Source organism: Schistocerca piceifrons, chromosome 4 (assembly GCF_021461385.2).
Source record: "Schistocerca piceifrons isolate TAMUIC-IGC-003096 chromosome 4, iqSchPice1.1, whole genome shotgun sequence".
NCBI classification, from domain to species: Eukaryota; Metazoa; Arthropoda; class Insecta; order Orthoptera; family Acrididae; genus Schistocerca; species Schistocerca piceifrons.
The window spans coordinates 726,992,880-727,011,040 of NC_060141.1; the positions used below are offsets into that span (position 1 = coordinate 726,992,880).

General features: G+C 39.1%; 1 protein-coding gene across 1 annotated transcript in view; it reads right to left on the bottom strand.

Moving 5' to 3' along the window:
• LOC124794621 (ubiquitin carboxyl-terminal hydrolase isozyme L5) overlaps nucleotides 1–18,161 on the bottom strand; it is a 73,070-nt gene that overhangs the window by 20,784 nt on the left and 34,125 nt on the right. The window contains exons 3-4 of the mRNA XM_047258112.1: nucleotides 10,640–10,745; nucleotides 10,299–10,486 (exon numbers count right to left, since the gene is read on the bottom strand). Of these exons, the coding sequence (XP_047114068.1) occupies nucleotides 10,299–10,486; nucleotides 10,640–10,745 (294 nt within the window). The remainder of the gene's footprint in view (nucleotides 1–10,298; nucleotides 10,487–10,639; nucleotides 10,746–18,161) is intronic.

Genomic DNA, 18,161 nt, shown 5'->3' on the forward strand with positions numbered 1-18,161 from the left:
TCATCATCTTACAAGAGTGTAGTCATGAAGACATTCACGGACGGGACTTTTTGAAAGCTTCTCAGGTAATTACAGATCGTGGTCGCTCGAAGACTATGCTAGACTAGATGAGATACTGTGGACAGGAAGATGCGCATCCGAGTATGTGGAGACTGTGTGCTGGATGAAGTAATCAGTCCTGCAGTCAGCGGTAGAAAGGTAACTGTCATGTGGCATGCCACGCATCAACCCATGGATCTTTTAGTGGAATGTAAGAGAAGTATACCTCTGGAGAATAACTTGGTCATCCCAGCCTCTGAAGTCTGATTTAAAGAATGGATTCGGTGAATTGTGGATAGTTAACCGTCGCCGAGAACCGCAGATCCTTCCAAGATGTGTGTGCATAGCAAACGCTGAGCCGTTAATTGCAGAACAGCTGAGCGCCAAAGAAACCTCCCATGCTGAGTCTGTGAGCGAAATTAGTGCTACCACTATGAGGAAAGATCTTCTAGCTCGACTAACACCAAATCTCATTAAGGAACAACAGAAGAAGCTACTTGCCATTCTTCAAGAGTTCTCTGAACACTTCAATCCACAGGTGAAGAGCAAATTAGACAAATCGACGGCGATGCACCAGATTAGCACTGGAGACCATCAACCAATAAGCCAGAGAGCATACCGTGTGTCAGCAATGGAACGTCAAATAATTCGCAACAAGGTAGAGAAAATGATGAAGAATGACATCATTCAGCCTTTGCAGAGCCTATGGTCATCACCAGTGGTCCTCATCAGGAAGAAGGATGGCAGTTAGCACTTTTGTGTTGATTACAGGAAGCTTAATAAGATAACCAAAAAGGAAGTTTACCCTCTTCCACGAATTGACGATACACTAGATAGTATGAAGGGGGGCCAAGTTTTTCTCAACCATGGACATGACTTGGGCTACTGGCAAACTGAAGTAGATGAGGCTGATTGTGAGAAAACTGCAGGCATCATCCCTGAGGGCCTGTATGAGTTTAAGGTAATGCCGTTTGGTTCGTGTAATGCACCAGCAACTTTTGAACGGATGATGGATAATCTTCTACATCACCTGAAGTGGATGACGTGTCTTTGTTATTTAGTTATTTAGATGACATTACAGTGTTCTCAGAGACATTTGATGAACATACAAAAAGACTGAGGGTCATTCTTAAGCATATCCAACAAGGCGGACTGAAACTTAATTCGAGAAAGTGTCTCTTTGGAGCAAAAGAAAATACTTGGACACCTTGTGTCAAACGAAGGTGTGCGGCCAGACCCAGAAAAGGTGAAATCTATAATGGAATTTCCTATTCCTAAAAGTATTGGAGATGTGAGGAGCTTCCTCGGATTACGTTCTTATTACCGTCGTTTTATCAGACTTTCGTATGAAAACCAGGTCACTCCAAGAGTTGCTAAAAGTCAATGCTAAATGGTGTGGTGCTCAACAAGATTATTTCGATGTGCTGTGAAAAGTTCTGAGGACTGACCCTGTACTTGGTCTGTATGATGAGAGAGCACCTACAGAACTACACATAGATGCCAGTGGTTATGGGGTCGATACCATTCTGGTGCAAATTTCGACTGGAAAAGAGAAGGTTAGAGCCTATGCTTCTAGGACCTTACAAAAGCCGAGAGAAACTACTCAACTACAGAAAGTGAATGTGTTGCTGTGATGTGGGCCATGTGCAAATTTTGACATTATCTCTATGGAAGGCCAGTCACAGTTGTTACAGACCATCATTCACTTTATTGGTTGACAGGTCTTAAGGATCCTACAGGACGACTAGCCAGGTGGGCACTACGTCTTCAAGAGCATGACATTACCAGTGTACAAAAGTGGAAGAAAACACCAAAATGCCAACTGAGTCTCAAGAAACCCTGTGCAAGACCATCAAGACTTTGATGAAGACAGTGACTGTCTCGCTGCACTCCAGGATCTCTCTGCTGAGCAGGAGGGGGACGCCAAGTTTATCTCAAATTATGCTTGCCTTAAATCGGTCAGAGGATGTGAAAGGACAATTTACGGTAGTTAATGGATTGCTTTGCAAGAAAAACTTTCATCCGTTTGGAAAGATGTGGCTACCAGTGATTCCTAAACACATGTGCTTAGATGCTCTACAGAAATTCCATGACACACCTGAGCCCAGACATTTAGGAATGTCCATCACTATGTGTTGCACTGTGTAGAGTGCCAGAGGAGAAAGGCAGTTCCTCAGAAACCACCTGGCCGACTCATACCAATTCCACCAGCCGAAATGCCTTTCCAGCTTGTTGAGATTGATCACCTCTGATGATTTCCACCGTCTGTTAGTGGCAATAGATGGCTTATTGTTTGCACTGATTATCTGACACGCTATGCCATTACAAAAGCCGTAAAAACAGCCGAAGCATCTGAGGTAGTCAAATTCATCATCATGGAAGACATTGTATTAAAACATGGTGCCCCAAGGTCGTTAATTACGGATTGAGGGAAAGTCTTTCAATCAAATCTTGTGACAGAGAAACCGTTGGTGCAACATTACTCATCACATGACAACTCCCTACCATCCGCAAACTACTGGGCTTACTGAATGCATTAATAAGACCTTGGCCGACATGCTATCAATGTCTCTCAAAGTTGAGCAGAGCAACTGGGATGAGGTGCTACCTATTGTGATGTTTGCCTAGATCACCGCCAAACAAGACACCACAGGATTTACGCCATTTTTTCTGGTGCATGGGCGACTATGACGATGGGCAGTGTGTTTCTGTTACATGCTGATGACGTGGATGACAACTACATTAGTCAGGTGTTAACCAGAGCTGATGAAGCTCGGCAGTTAGCTCGACTCCACATGCTACAGGCTCAAGAAAACGATTGCCGAAGGTATGATGTGAGCCACCGCCCTGTTGTCTACCAGTCTGGTGACCTTGTCTGGATCTTCACTCCTGTTCAGAAGGTTGGTCTCTATGAGAAGCTCCTCATGCACTACTTTGGACCTCATAAGGTTGTAAGACACTTGTCTGATGTTACTTATGAAGTTGAAGATTCCAACTCCGACACAAGACGACAAAAGATCAGAGATATGGTCCACATCTTTCGAATGAAGCCCTACAAGAATCCTCCAACCCAGGATAAATTCAAAGCTCCAGCTACTTCTACATGACATTATTTCTGTCGGTTGTGGTAGGTGCCTGCAAGCCAACAGTTGGAGGCAATGATCATGCATTGGTGTTGTCATATGAGGATGAGCATTGCGAGATCTATCGTTCACATTTCCCATGTCTCTGTACTTCCTCCACATCTTAGACACATCACTTTGAGCAACATGTAACCAATCGACAACATCTTGCTGTGTATGCACTGCTGAAAGTAAGCAACTATTCAGATTTTATCAAAGTGATGTATGGCTCACGTGGCACTTTACTGCAGTGCTGAACACAAACTAGATGAAGCTGGTGTTGATACTGGACTGTTCACAGTGTGCTGCAGTATGTCTACATGACTGGGAAACGGCCACGAAGTAAACACCATCCAGTATATGAGCCCTAAATGGATAACGCTTGCAGTGCCAAGGCCCATAAGACCTAAAGTATCATATACTCCATTTTCCAATACTATTTCAAACTTTTGTTGAGCAGTATATTATAACTGCTGAATGAGCCAGGCTAGATAGCACCCCATAGGCTATATAATAAGATCTGGTAGACACTGTTTAAAAACCACCGAAATAAAACTTGTAGTCCAGTGTAATGTGCACACTTCTGCAGTATTGCTAACAGGCTGGTGTAGTGTAAGCAGCCTCCTTGCAGGTGCTCATGTGTTTAACACCCTCTGTACCAGGCCTATTATATGTACCAATCCCTCGTAACCTCGCAATTTTGTCAATATTTAGAAAATCACTGCATCAAATCTACTTTTTGGATTGTGGCAAATTTGGTACCATTTTGAAGCTGTACTTTTCATCTTTAATTCTGTGCAAAAGAAACTACTTTGGAATGCTCAGCTTTAAGGTACAGTTATAGGAATCACATAGGTGTTTTTAAGAATTTAGAAAAGTCATGCGGATAAGAGAATGCAATTGTTATTTATTTTTACCTAATATTATGGCACTACATAACATCTTTCTGTCAGTCTACAATAATTGCATACAAATTTCACACAGAATCGTATTGTTTTTTAGTGTGGAAAATTCTGAAGCAAAGTTCTACGCAGAGTGAAGCACCACACTGTTCACATTCGTACCGTGTCTCTTTGCGAGAAGCTTTGCCATTCTCTTTCTTAATCCTGTCAGTGCACACGTGACACACATGAGCAGCGTATTTCTTTGTAGTCGGAGGTATGCGCTGCAAAAAATTTCTCTTTGTTAGCTAACCTACAGTTCCTTCATTCCTTTGTATGACTTCAAGTGTATCATCTTCAACAAGCTGAGCTGCAAGCACTGCTATGAAGTCTGTTATTGTTAGTTTCTTGTCGTGCACTGCATTGTATAGCCAATAAGCATTTGCTACTCCCATCAGCAGCAGATGGAAATATAATTTTCGCCACCATTTCACTGTTCTGTGCTGGAATGGATTGTACTGCGGGCACTGGTCTCCGATATCCACTCCAATTTTATTCAGATTGTAATCCAGTACCTGAAGTGGTTTCATTACTACAGACCCATTTTTCTTAGTATGCGTACCAAATGTGGCCTGATGCCTTGTAAACAATGTATACACGTCCCTCTTATGCTTCCACTTCATTGCTAATACATTACCTTTATGCCAAAAAGACATTTTGCCCTTTCTCAGCTTATTAGACACCAAATCTTTAGGTAATCCTTTCCTACATTTGTTCACAGTACCAACAGCTTCAGTACTTTTGTCAGCCAGTCGTTGAAAAAGCTCTGGACTGGAATAATATCGGTCTAAATACACAGTATGACCTTTATTCAGCAAGCCGTCATCAGACAACAATCACAATACAACAGCGGACGAAGAATTGTCAACAATATGCCTACCAGCAAAAACTTTGAAGTTTACAACATAGCCACTACTGGCTTCAGCAACAGCACAAACCTTCAGTCCATACTTATGAGGTTTATTTCGCATGTAAACACAGAAGCTCCCACAACCTCGAAATGGGCATATTCCTTCATCAATTGTCAGTTTTTCTGAGGGACGATATGCCTGGATACATCGCTCCTTCAAATTCTTATAATAAGGTAAAACTTTATAAAGTGGGTGAAATCCATCTCCACTTTTTTTTTTTTTTAAAGAATTGTCAACAAGACGCAAGCACAACAGTATCTGAGTAAAATGCAAACGACTCATAACTTGGGGACAGAAGTTACAACTAAGAACAGGGTTAGTACTCCAGTGGTCCACAATTTTTTACTTTCTTGAAATACACATGTGGAAAAGCATACCCAAGAAACGCCTCATCGCACTTTTAGTCACTGGCTTCCATGAACTCAAAACTGAATTAGGCTTCATGTTATTTCCTCTTCTTTTCTACTGGATTGTCTGTGATACATACAGAGACAGCAAAGGACTTGGAAGAGCAGTTGAACGGAATGGATGGTGTCTTGAAGGCAGGATATAAGATGAACAACAACAAAAACAAAACGAGAATAATGGAATGTAGTCGAATTAAGTCGGGTTATGTTGAGGGTATTAGATTAGGAAATGAAACACTTAAAGTAGTAAAGGAGTTTTGCTATTTGGGGAACAAAATAACTGATGATGGTCGAAGTAGAGAGGATATAAAATGTAGACTGGCAATGGCAAGGAAAGCGTTTCTGAAGAAGAGAAATTTGTTAACATCGAGTATAGATTTAAGTGTCAGGAAGTCATTTCTGAAAGTATTTGTATGGAGTGTAGCCATGTATGGAAGTGAAACATGGACGATAAATAGTTTGGACAAGAAGAGAATAGAAGCTTTCGAAATATGGTGCTACAGAAGAATGCTGAAGATTAGATGGGTAGATCACATAACTAATGAGGAAGTATTGAATAGGATTGGGGAGAAGAGAAGTTTGTGGCACAACTTGACCAGAAGAAGGGATCGGTTGGTAGGACATGCTCTGAGGCATCAAGGGATCACCAATTTAGTATTGGAGGGCAGTGTGGAGGGTAAGAATCGTAGGGGGAGACCAAGAGATGAATACACTAAGCAGATTCAGAAGGATGTAGGTTGCAGTAGGTACTGGGAAATGAAGAAGCTTGCACAGGATAGAGTAGCATGGAGAGCTGCATCAAACCAGTCTCAGGACTGAAGACCACAACAACAACAACAACAACAACAACAACAACAACATACAAATTAATCTGTACCTTGAGTTCTTTTACGTCACTGTCAGAAAGGAACACTTTACTGCAATCCAGTACAGAGTCTGAGTCATCAATATTCACTAGAATCTGCTTGGGTGTAGAGTTGACAGGCAGAGGTCGGTAGGTGTCAAATTCAGTCTAGTCAACATCATTCTCATCTGCATCTGAAGACAAGCTGTTGTTGATCTCGCTCTCTAAAAGGAATATCACATTATATGTAACTACATATATCTCTTACACAGGGCATGTTCAGAAGATATGTGTGCCACTATCATTAATCAAATCCGCAATTTCTGCGTCTGATAAACCCCGCCAAGACAGGATTACAAACATGAAATAACACAACGACATAAGGAAGACTGAGAACACAAAGGTAAGTTTTAACATGAGTTACGGTGCTGCAAACAACACTGCTGTGCCATCTATGGACGCATTTTATTACTAAACATCTGTAAAGCGTATAACGTTGGCCAAACCCATAGAAATAATGTTGCAGTGTTTTGCATTAAATTAAATGTAGTGGCCTGTAAATTTTACGGGTCTGGTGATTCTCGCGCGATACTAGGCCCATAAATTTTACGGATTTGGAGCTTAGAGTTTTAATTTGTTTTTCTCTCAGGCACCTTGGCCTTCTGCCTTCCAGTGTATTGCTGGCTTCCACAGTCTGCGTACACCTCATCAGCCTGTTAGCAATACAGCAGAAGTACGCACATTACACACAGGATTGTAAGTTTCACTTCATTGGTTTTTATACAGCTGGTGTCTACTACATCTTATAATATAGCATATGGGGTGATATCTAGCCTGGCGCATTCAGCGGTTATGATCTGTACATGTAGACAAGCATCTCTGGGTGTACTCAATTTTATTATGATGACCCTCATAGTGGTTTGACTCTTTAATGTGGATAACTTCCTGAAAGCTGGGACTCCATAACTGTCCATCTATATTATGGGAATATAATCATTATAAACCTGAAGATACATCTGTACTGACATGGAACTCGTACTTGCAAATTAAGCACCTTCATACAGCTAAAGGGCTTTTGAGAACATCTCATCATTCCTGACTTTTTAATTGGTATAGTTTATGATAATTTGGATAGTGGTTGTGTTATTTGTAAGGGCCCTGAGAGGTGGTTGCCCTCCCCATAAAGTTGTTTATAATAATTCAAAAAATTAAAACAATGCTTCGCAAGAGAAATTGGCACAAAGATGGGGTGGCCAGTACTGGCCCTCATTCATTGAACAAGGAAATCTGCAACAAAAGTGAATGACTAAAAGTTGTAGACTGGAAAGGTTGTGAAATTGGTGAGCCCTTTAAAAACAAAGAAACCATGCAGCAAATGCAAGTGCGGAACATGAAGTAACAACGGTAGTTTTTATATATGTATAGATAATTTTGCTAACTGCGGTTTACTGTTATTTGTTTCCGAGTCAACAAGCACCATGGCCACATGACTAGTAGCTTCCTAAAATGAAACATATTGGCCACAATGTTACCTCAAAAAGTTTTCTTAGTTCCTCTGACCATTATTTGTGTGCAACACCATCTACTACAGACCTATGTTGGATAAAACGTTCTTCTCTTACCTTTAAAGAAGTTTCCCACACAGTCTCTACAATTTTCTTTATGTGGCACATATATGGAACAAAGTAAGTAGCACTGAAGCAACTGGCTTGACATTATTTATATCCTGATTACACTTCATCTGCTGTAATCTTTCCATCAGTTCATGCTAAGTGATGAATACTTTAGCCAAAAAGAATTATACATAACAAGAGGAATAAAAGCATTTTTACTTACTTTAATGAAATATTTTAAGACAGCACTGATACTGAACATCGATTTACAAAAATTGACAACTCTCAAAGAATAGTAATAAGAGTAGTAATAAATAATAGTCTCTACTAAATTAAACAATAAAACTATAGAGAAAAATCCTCTAAAGTTTCTATTGCAAGAGCATTGTCTACAAAAAATTTATTTCACATTTGTTGTTGCTGTAAATGTAAAGTTATTTTTTATAACTCGCACAGGATACAGTGGCCAAAGCGCAGTGACCAGTTTCAATCCAAAGAGCTGGACGAATTCATTCATTTGTTCGGAAGGGGAGGCTGATAAGTGTTGGTTGGTCAGCGAAGACAGGATGGAGGTGCACACACTGCGATCTTTCTCTAACGATTTTATAGAACAAATTTGTTTAAAAAAATTCATTTTTGCTTTACTTATAGCTTCATATGTCAGATTCATGATGATGTGTCCATCATTTCATTAACGGACATAGTAGTTGTGATATTTACTTGAAAGTAAGACACTGTGCATAATTTGGAAAAGTGCGCAATGAAAAATAGAGGTCACTATGATTTTGTGTTTGGTGCATATAACATAACATGTTATTGCATACAAAATTTACCTAACATCTTGAATTTTTCTACCTGGCACCAATCTCGAGAAAACTGATCTGATGTAGCACACTCATTTGCGATTGTGTCGCACCAGCGATAAAGCCAGAGTGAAATGTCCACAACATTCCTCATCTATTTCATAAACAGTTTCGAGGTATCGAAATGAGGTTTTGGCATATGATAGCACACAAAGAGGTGAGTATTTTACCATACAGTTATTGTGTAAAACTTCATCATATACTGTGTTATTCCAATAACTACAGACTTTTTTGGTGAAAGACTGTAATTTTTAAAGGCCATCAATAGCTAGTGAAATGAAAGATGCAATGGGTTTTGAAACAACATATGTGAGGTGCTGTACCGAGGATGTGCTTTTTCATAAGCTACAGACTTTACCTTTCCTCAGTACCTCATTTACTAAACTTAATACATCACTGTTTCAGAATTCTCTCGCAACTGTATCTGCACAATGTGTTAGTGAGGTGCGACAGTATAAATGCCTCTGCATTTTGGCAAAAGAAGCAAATTTTGACTTGGCAACCAGAGAAATGTATAGGTGTTACTCGAAATTCACAATTTATGACGCTTCTCTGAAAGTTACAAATGGTTAACAAGTCAGGCGAAAATAAATCACTGCATTTTTGGAGAATTCTTTTTAGATAATAATGAAAGCAGAGATGACAGTAGATCATTTTGAATGGTCACCATGCAAGTGTGGGCATGGAGGGGGCCCACTTAATATTTACAAAAAATTTGAGCATAGGCTTCAGTTTAGTGCTTGCCATTTCCCCTACAACGCTCTCAGCGATCCCTGCACTTTCCCAGCTGACTGCACATCTAGTGACCATGGCATTTTGGGCACACTATATCTTACCTTCCTATCTATGGATCACATTGATGTGAGACAGGATAGCACTCTCACCTCAAAAGTGGGCACTACACATTTATTTGGGCTTTGTGCAACAGTCAAAACAGATAATCTGACAATGTGCATATGGAAAATCCAGGATGTAGTGTACAGTATTATGAGAGAGAAAGTTGCTACTCACCATATAGCGGAGATGCTGAGTCGCAACTCAGCATCTCCGCTACATGGTGAGTGGCAACTTTCCTCCTCATAATAACGTACGTATGGAGTATATATAAGGTAGTAGTGAACAAGTGTTCGCAGCTGCATTAGGCTGTGAAGAACCCATAGCAATTCCACTGTCCTCCCCTTCAGCATTGCTAAAATCCATTTAAAAAAATGCCAGAGGCACAACTTTATACACTGATGCTGATTTTACTTTATTTTTCACCCATTATTTATATATATATATATATATAATTTTCTAAATTACACCCTTCAATACCGTGTCTCTCGAATGAACCAGAAATACGATTTATGACTAACACAGTGAACATTATTTTTCCTTCATTATTTGTCAATGAAAGAAAAAAAAAAAGTTTAAAACACTTAAATTTCACCAGACTATACTGGGGGTACTGAGATCAGTGCTACCTTCCTCTGTCTCCTTACTGCTCACAGCATTTTATTCCAAATATTATAAAAGTAGGTCTCCAAATAATATAAATATTCGGTTGCACGATACTTACCGTGCAAATGAGTTGTGTACTGTTCGGATCGTCTGTGAATTCGTTAAAGCTAAACCTTTCATATTTGCATCAAACGACTGACAGAAATCTCTGAATTCTGTTAAAGTACTGCCTAAACTAATATCAGCATGTATGCAGTTGAAAAGAATACTCAGGATTGCCTGTGTGGCACAGGCATTGTTGATAACCTGAAATCACAAAATAGTTCTGACTGTAATTACAACGGGTGTCTCTTGAGAGAGGTGATTGAGAATGTTACACTTTTTCAATGACAAGTTCTTGTCTTTCCGAGTTATATTCTAGCTTATGGTCTTAATTCGATATGTTATAATTCAACAAACCTGACGGGCAAAAAATATTTTATCCAGCCTACTGTCCTGCACAACAGAGCCTGAAGGCTCATCATCTTGTACCCATTTAAACAAGAAGATTAAACCATGAATGGGCCTGAAAACAAAATAAAAGATTAGTCACACCAGAAACTAAAGAAAGTAAGGCATGAGAGCACACTTAAGCATGTATATAGTACTTCACGCATCTTAATGTTTAAACTTCAACATGACACCAGACCAACTAAAAGGTTTAATTGTTCTTATATGGTGAGCAGCCAAGTGCTTTTTCATTTTTTCATGTATACTGTGTTTATTAATAATTTCTTCTTCGGTTTTTCATGAAGATACAACCATAAAAAAACATACAGCTTAGGACTAAAAGATTTTCCCCAATTTTGCTATCTTCATGTAGCATAAGGCAATATATGGAAAGCTAAACTGCCCCACTGGTCTAGACAGTGTATATTTTGATAGCCGTTTCGTCTGGGTGATGGCATATCTGCACATGACTGTTGACCTGGTGTTGGAAAGTGACTTATTTGAACAGAAGATACGTTTTCATTGATCCACACTCCAATACTTATGACCTCACGCCCACTGCAATCTTGAATGATATTGTATGATCAACAAGGGAACATGTAGGGGCTGTCTGCTACAAATCCCATCTTCAAAAATGTGCACTGAACAGTGTGTTCCAAAAAACAGTGGTGTGCCTGACCACCACTGCACTGTCATCAGATCTGAAACAGATTGCAGGTTTATCCCATTTTACAGAGTGGTCAAGTCTTCCACCAGCAACTTCAGTGATGAGGCATGAATGTCCAATCCCTCGTCACCTACCACCTTCCATAGATGCTCACAACAATACCATGCAAACAGCTGATTGACAATAATCTCACTTTCGTCAAAGTCGCATATGCTAATGGATTTCCCCCTTATATGGCCAATATCATTGTTAGAATGATTCCACATTAATCCCTTATCTACTTATATACACTTTCTTTAGTATGCCATGTTTGCTGTGCCAGCAGGTGCCATTCATTCTCGTGGTGGGCAATGGTCATAATGTGTGTGTGTGTGTGTGTGTGTGTGTGTGTGTGTGTGTGTTTTTCTTTCATATATGCAGATGACAAATTTATACTCTCCATTAAGTAACTTTTGAGTATATGTAAGAGAAATCATTCACACAAAGGATATAGTCTATGGGTGAGTGAGTTGAATAAAATTAGGCAGAAATGAGTATGCAACTGTTATCTTATTCATGTGCTTACTACCAGAAGAAGCAAAATGTAGTCTTCTGCCAAAACATAACAAGCACTTGACAATCACATTAGGTTTGAGATTTCAGAGCACATTCAAAAATATATGCAACCTTTTTTTTTTTAACATGGAATCTGATGATTTATTTTTTGCAATCGAAAGCTGTGAAACTTATGTCCTTTACCATCAAATCACAGAGTACCAAACATATGAAAACAGGATTATTTTCCCTGAGGTGCAAGATTAAATATAAAACCAAATGAAGGTGAGAATTAATGTGCCAAATAATTCAAAATAAAATAGGAATTCTCGAAAGCACAAAAAGCGGTGGTGGATGAAATTTAAATTTTGCACCATATTATACAATAACCAGTCACATTACGGAATGTACGGTAATGCTCATGAAAGTGAACGACACTTATGAGTACAATTGAGGGAGTTAAGCCTAACTGACAATCTACTCTACACACACAAAATAAAATCTGCTCTGTATCATCCCTAGCATTGCAGTCATGGAAAAGACTTTTGCAGTTTTCAGGCAGATTCAAGGGCAGAGTAATACGTGAAAAGTGTGGCACTTAGCTTTGCGAATTCATAATTCAGTGACATAGTTGACAGATTGCTAAGCAACTGCATGAAAGTAGGGTTTAATCAAATCCCACTGCTATTACTTTTTGTTTAATCCATAGAACACAAGAAATTAACAGTATGAACAGAGCACTGTTTACTAATACATTTTTTGGCCTTCAAAAGAGTACAACATATTGTTTCTTCACTACTTAGTATTCTGCTTCAATGATCTGCATCCTATGAAGAGTAGAACATAAAAGTTGAGTAATAAGTACCCAGTGGAAATTTTGAGATCTGTAGGGTAAGTAAGCAGGTACGCTGACAAAAACATGTAAGGACTTCTGCATTTTTGAACATGTTTGTAACTCTAATTTTGACTGACCGGCAAGTTAATGATTCCTGCACAGGATTTATGATCTGAAGGGACAAGTAAACATGTAAAGCCATTTTTAGTTAAAGGATTTCTGAGTTATCAGCGACGCAACTAATTTCAAATTAACAGCAGCAAGTTTTCGCACATTCTCCCATGTAGGATTTATGAAGTTTCTAAGCGAGTTGTCAGACTGGGCAAGAAACACATAACAAATCAGTAAAGTTTCGAAAATAAGAACAACAAAACTCATGTAAAATATATTGACAATTTCTCTGCGCAGAAATACCTGGAAAACCATGCCAACACATTGTGTTCCCCGATGTGAGGGAAAAATCAGACATTACTTATTGTAAGTATCAACATCATCTTTGATAACACTGTTTTTTTGTCATAAAAAGTAAACCACATTTTCATTACAGACCACTACTGTTATTTTATTTCAATGTAATGAAAAATATTTGGTGATAAAAATACATAATTTCTTGTAGCTGCATAGGCAGATTTGGAATACCATCAATAATTTCAGAAATAAGCTCAGAAAGATGTATGCCTGTTGAACAAAGTGTGAAAGGTGGTGACAATTTGTATAAACCAATACTATAGTGAACGCCAATAAAATGTTGCTTGTATAATGTTCATTATTTAGGCTATTACACATTATGTTATGTCCATTATTTTACACGTATTGTGTGATTTTTCTTTCAAGAAATATATGAAGGACTTATTTCAATAGTGAAGTCCATTTTTGTTCATTCTGAGATACAGAGTCCTAAAGTTAAATCTGCAGTTGAGATAGCAGAAATATTCCAAGTACATATACTTGAATATTTCTGGTATCTTAACTGCAGATTTTTCAGTGCTCATTTAACTTTAGGACTCTGTATCTCAGAATGAACAAAAATGGACTTGTACCACTATTGAAATAAGCCCTTCATATACAAGTACATAGCACACGAAATGCCAGTGACTGCCAAAGCTTGCTTCCTAGCACTGTCCATACTCACACTCTAATATACAGGGTGTGTCCCAGAAGTTACCAGAGTGATTTTTTTAAAAATCATTTATTTAATAACAGTTTACAATCTTTTCATAGCTTTTCAAAGCATTCTTCCCTGCTTCGATGCACCATTGTCAACACTTCACCCAATCACTGAAGGTATCCTGGAAGTCATCAACAGGAATCTCCTTCAGTGTGGTCATCAAAGTTGCTTTTACCGCCTCCAGTGTTCCATGCATCAGGGTTCTTTTGATCCTTGGGAAATAAAGAAGATCGCCTGGCCAAGTTGTACAGTGTCACCTGGGCAGAGTTGTACGGTGGCTGGGACACCATAGCCATACCCATTTTGGCCAGTAACTCTTCAAGCAAAACTCTCTGTTGACTGTTTTTCCTTTTAGTACAAATTCACTGTGAATCACATCTTTCCTATCAAAAAACACAATGAGCATTGTCTTGATTCACGATTTGCTCATCCTTGCTTTTCAGGTGAGGAGACTCGGTGTGCCACTCGCTGCTCTGACAATTTGTTTTTGCAATTTGTGGCAGTTCAGCAAACACCGCACTCTATCTCACTTGTCAGGACTTTTGGCACTATTGTTGTGGAGACTTTCCTCATGTGAAGATCCTCAGTTAAAATGCAGTGAATGATGGTTCAGGGTATTCCACACTCCTCTGCAATCATCCAAACACTTGATCGTCAATCCTTGTCCACAACTTGGTGCACTTTTTGCACCGAGTTGTCCATTCATGATGTTGATGGGCATCCGGAGTGGTCGTTGTCGACGTGCTCCTGACCTTCCTGAAAGGTCTTGAGCCACATGAAAGTTTGGCTTTATTTCGTTGCCTTGTAACCGTAGGCACGTTGAAGCATTTCGAGGGTCTCCGTCCTGTTTCTCCCCAGTTTCATAAAGATCTTGATTGCATAATGCTGCTCAAAAAAACTGGTCCTTTTTTGCTCAACGAGGGTGCAGGAGATACCTCTGTGTGGTGTGCGAACCTTATTTGCAATCCCTGAAATCCATCGCCTGTGGCTTCTGACCAGACAAGAATGCACCACATTCCTGGGTTTGCAGATAAATCACAAAAATCCACTGACTTACACCACACAGGAACGAACCAGGCCTGTGGGCAGATCAGAGAGATTAGCTCTCATGCATGGTGCCTGCACATTGATGGCAGACAATGTGCCTCAGATTGGCAGGTCTGATCCACCAGATATACCACAGAACTGGTCAATGGTTCTGGCCCAGTGCGGAAATCCACTCCTGCATGGCCAGGTATTTATGGCCGCTGTCTTGAATCACCAACAGCCATGTTGTTGAACTGAGACCATAGTGATCAACCGTCCAATGGATAACCTGTGCGAATAGTCTGAGATAAGAAGAAACCACTCCTCAACGCCTCCCTGCCCCTCTCATCGGGAGCTGTTCAGCTAGCAGCAAGCAAGCAAGCTGAGGGCATCGGTGGGGAGGGGTGGAGCAGTATAAAGGATGCAGTAGGGAGGGGCGTACTACATCTAGAAGCTACTTGGCTGCACCCAGCCTGCTATGATGTCTGGTGACTTATAAACAAACTACGAGTTGGCGCAGTTAAAAGTAGCCACCTCCCATTTGAATGCGAATGCAATGTTTTGACTTCTGAAATAGATTAAACAGCTACAACAATGGACAATTATACACAATAATCAATTGTCAGCATTTCAGCTTATTTCATTAGTGAAGTTAGATGTTGTTCTTTGTGGTCTGCAAAATTACTTTCTTGATAGCAGAAAGAATTGAAATTGTGTAAGCACATGTGAAAGCAGGTTCGATTAAGGAAACTTGCAAAATATTTTGAGTCAAGTATCCAGATAGATGACTAGCAGCAAAGGGGGCAATACAGAGTCTGTATAAAAACTAGCCATCTATTGCTCTGTGCAAAATGAAAACAAGTGAATTCCTTCAGTTTGTACACCCGAAGTTACTGCAAACATACAGCAAAGAATTATTCAGAGCCCAAAGAAGTCTGCAGGTGAAACGGCCCAATGGGTGTGTCCAATTAAGAGGAGTTGCCACTGGGTATTGAAATGTCTTAATCTGAAGCCATATTGTGTGATGGTTGTGCAGCAATTATGGGAGGATGACAGTCAGGAATGTGTGGACTACTACACATGACTTTTGAGTAACATCAATGATGATTTGTTGGACCCTTCCCATTACATCATGAGTGATGAAGCATGGCTTCATCTTTCCAGTCACATGAATTCACATAACACGTCCTGGCCACCAGAGAACCCTAGCACTGTGTGCCACTAACCACCCAATGATGAAAAAAATCAGTGTTTGGTGCACTTTAATAGCAGCATGCATAACATGACCAATATTTTTCAATGCTCACCTCAACACCGACGCATATATAGAAATTTTTGATACATTTTCTGCTCAAACTCAATGAATATGGAGGACAATACTGTTTCTTCCAACAAGATTGCTCAGCATGCCACACATCTACAGTATCCCTAGACGAATCTATAATGTCTGCACTGAGAAACAAACTGTCAGCAAACATTTATGACCACAACATTTGCCGGATCTAACAACATTTGATTTTCTTCCTGCAGGGATCACTTTCACCATCTTCTATTAATGTACTTATCATTTATTTTTCATTGTAAATAAATGCTGTAATTTCACACCTTTTCCTTTATTCTTACACAGGCTACTTTTATCTGTAACACCCAATATTTCATCCAAAGAGCCAAATACAGTTTTCCAGTGTTTCTTTTTCCATATTTCCCTGACTTATCCAGATACTTTTGAAATCCCCTTATTTCCAGAACTTGTGGCAACACTGATATCTCATTTTCATTGTATTAAAGTGCATCATATACTGTGGGATGTCAGATGTATGTTTCCCTTCCCAGAATTGAATAATCATTAGAAAATCTCATTGTGTTTATGCTGCTACTGTTGTGTAGACTGAATAATCCGTTTGTGATAATCTTTGTCCTTATGCTACAATACGATGGATATTATTATTATTATTTCTTTCTTGTCTCAGACGTTATGTCTGGTTAAAAATGGAAGGTGATGCGGACCTTGATCGAGCGTGACTTCCTTTTAACTGTATGGTATATGTTACATTGCATTTAGGAACTTTCGGGTAATTGAACAAGTGCCAATAATTAGAGATTTCTGTAGTTGTATATGTAAGTTTTGATGCAGCTGTATTGCATTGATGTACTGGTGGATATTGTGTGGTATGACTCCTGTAGTTGATAGTATAATTGGTATAATGTCAACTTTATCCTGATGTCACATGTCCTTGACTTCCTCAGCCAGTTGGATGTATTTTTCAATTTTTTCTCCTGTTTTCTTTTGTATATTTGTTGTATTGGGTATGGATATTTCGATTAGTTGTGTTAATTTCTTCTTTTTATTGGTGAGTATGATGTCAGGTTTGTTATGTGGTGTTGTTTTATCTGTTATAATGGTTCCGTTCCAGTGTAATTTGTATTCATCGTTCTCTAGTACATTTTGTGGTGCATACTTGTATGTAGGAACATGTTGTTTTATAAGTTTATGTTGTAAGGCAAGCTGTTGATGTATTATTTTTGCTACATTGTCATGTCTTCTGGGGTATTCTGTATTTGCTAGTATTGTACATCCACTTGTGATGTGATCTACTGTTTCTATTTGTTGTTTGCAAAGTCTGCATTTATCTGTTGTGGTATTGGGATCTTTAATAATATGCTTGCTGTAATATCTGGTGATTATTGTTTGATCCTGTATTGCAATCATGAATCCTTCCGTCTCACTGTATATATTGCCTTTTCTCAGCCATGTTTTGGATGCGTCTTGATCGATGTGTGGCTGTGTTAGATGATACGGGTGCTTGCCATGTAGTGTTTTCTTTTTACAATTTACTTTCTTCGTACCTGTTGATGTTATGTGATCTAAAGGGTTGTAGAAGTGGTTATGAAATTGCAGTGGTGTAGCCGGTGAATTTATATGAGTGATTGCTTTGTGTATTTTGCTAGTTTCTGCTCATTCTATAAAGAATTTTCTTAAATTGTCTACCTGTCCATAATGTAGGTTTTTTATGTCGATAAATCCCCTTCCTCCTTTCTTTCTGCTTAATGTGAATCTTTCAGTTGCTGAATGTATGTGATGTATTCTATATTTGTGGCATTGTGATCGTGTAAGTGTATTGAGTGCTTCTAGGTCTGTGTTACTCCATTTCACTACTCCAAATGAGTAGGTCAATACTGGTATAGCATAAGCATTTATAGCTTTTGTCTTGTTTCTTGCTGTCAATTCTGTTTTCAGTATTTTTGTTAGTCTTTGTCTATA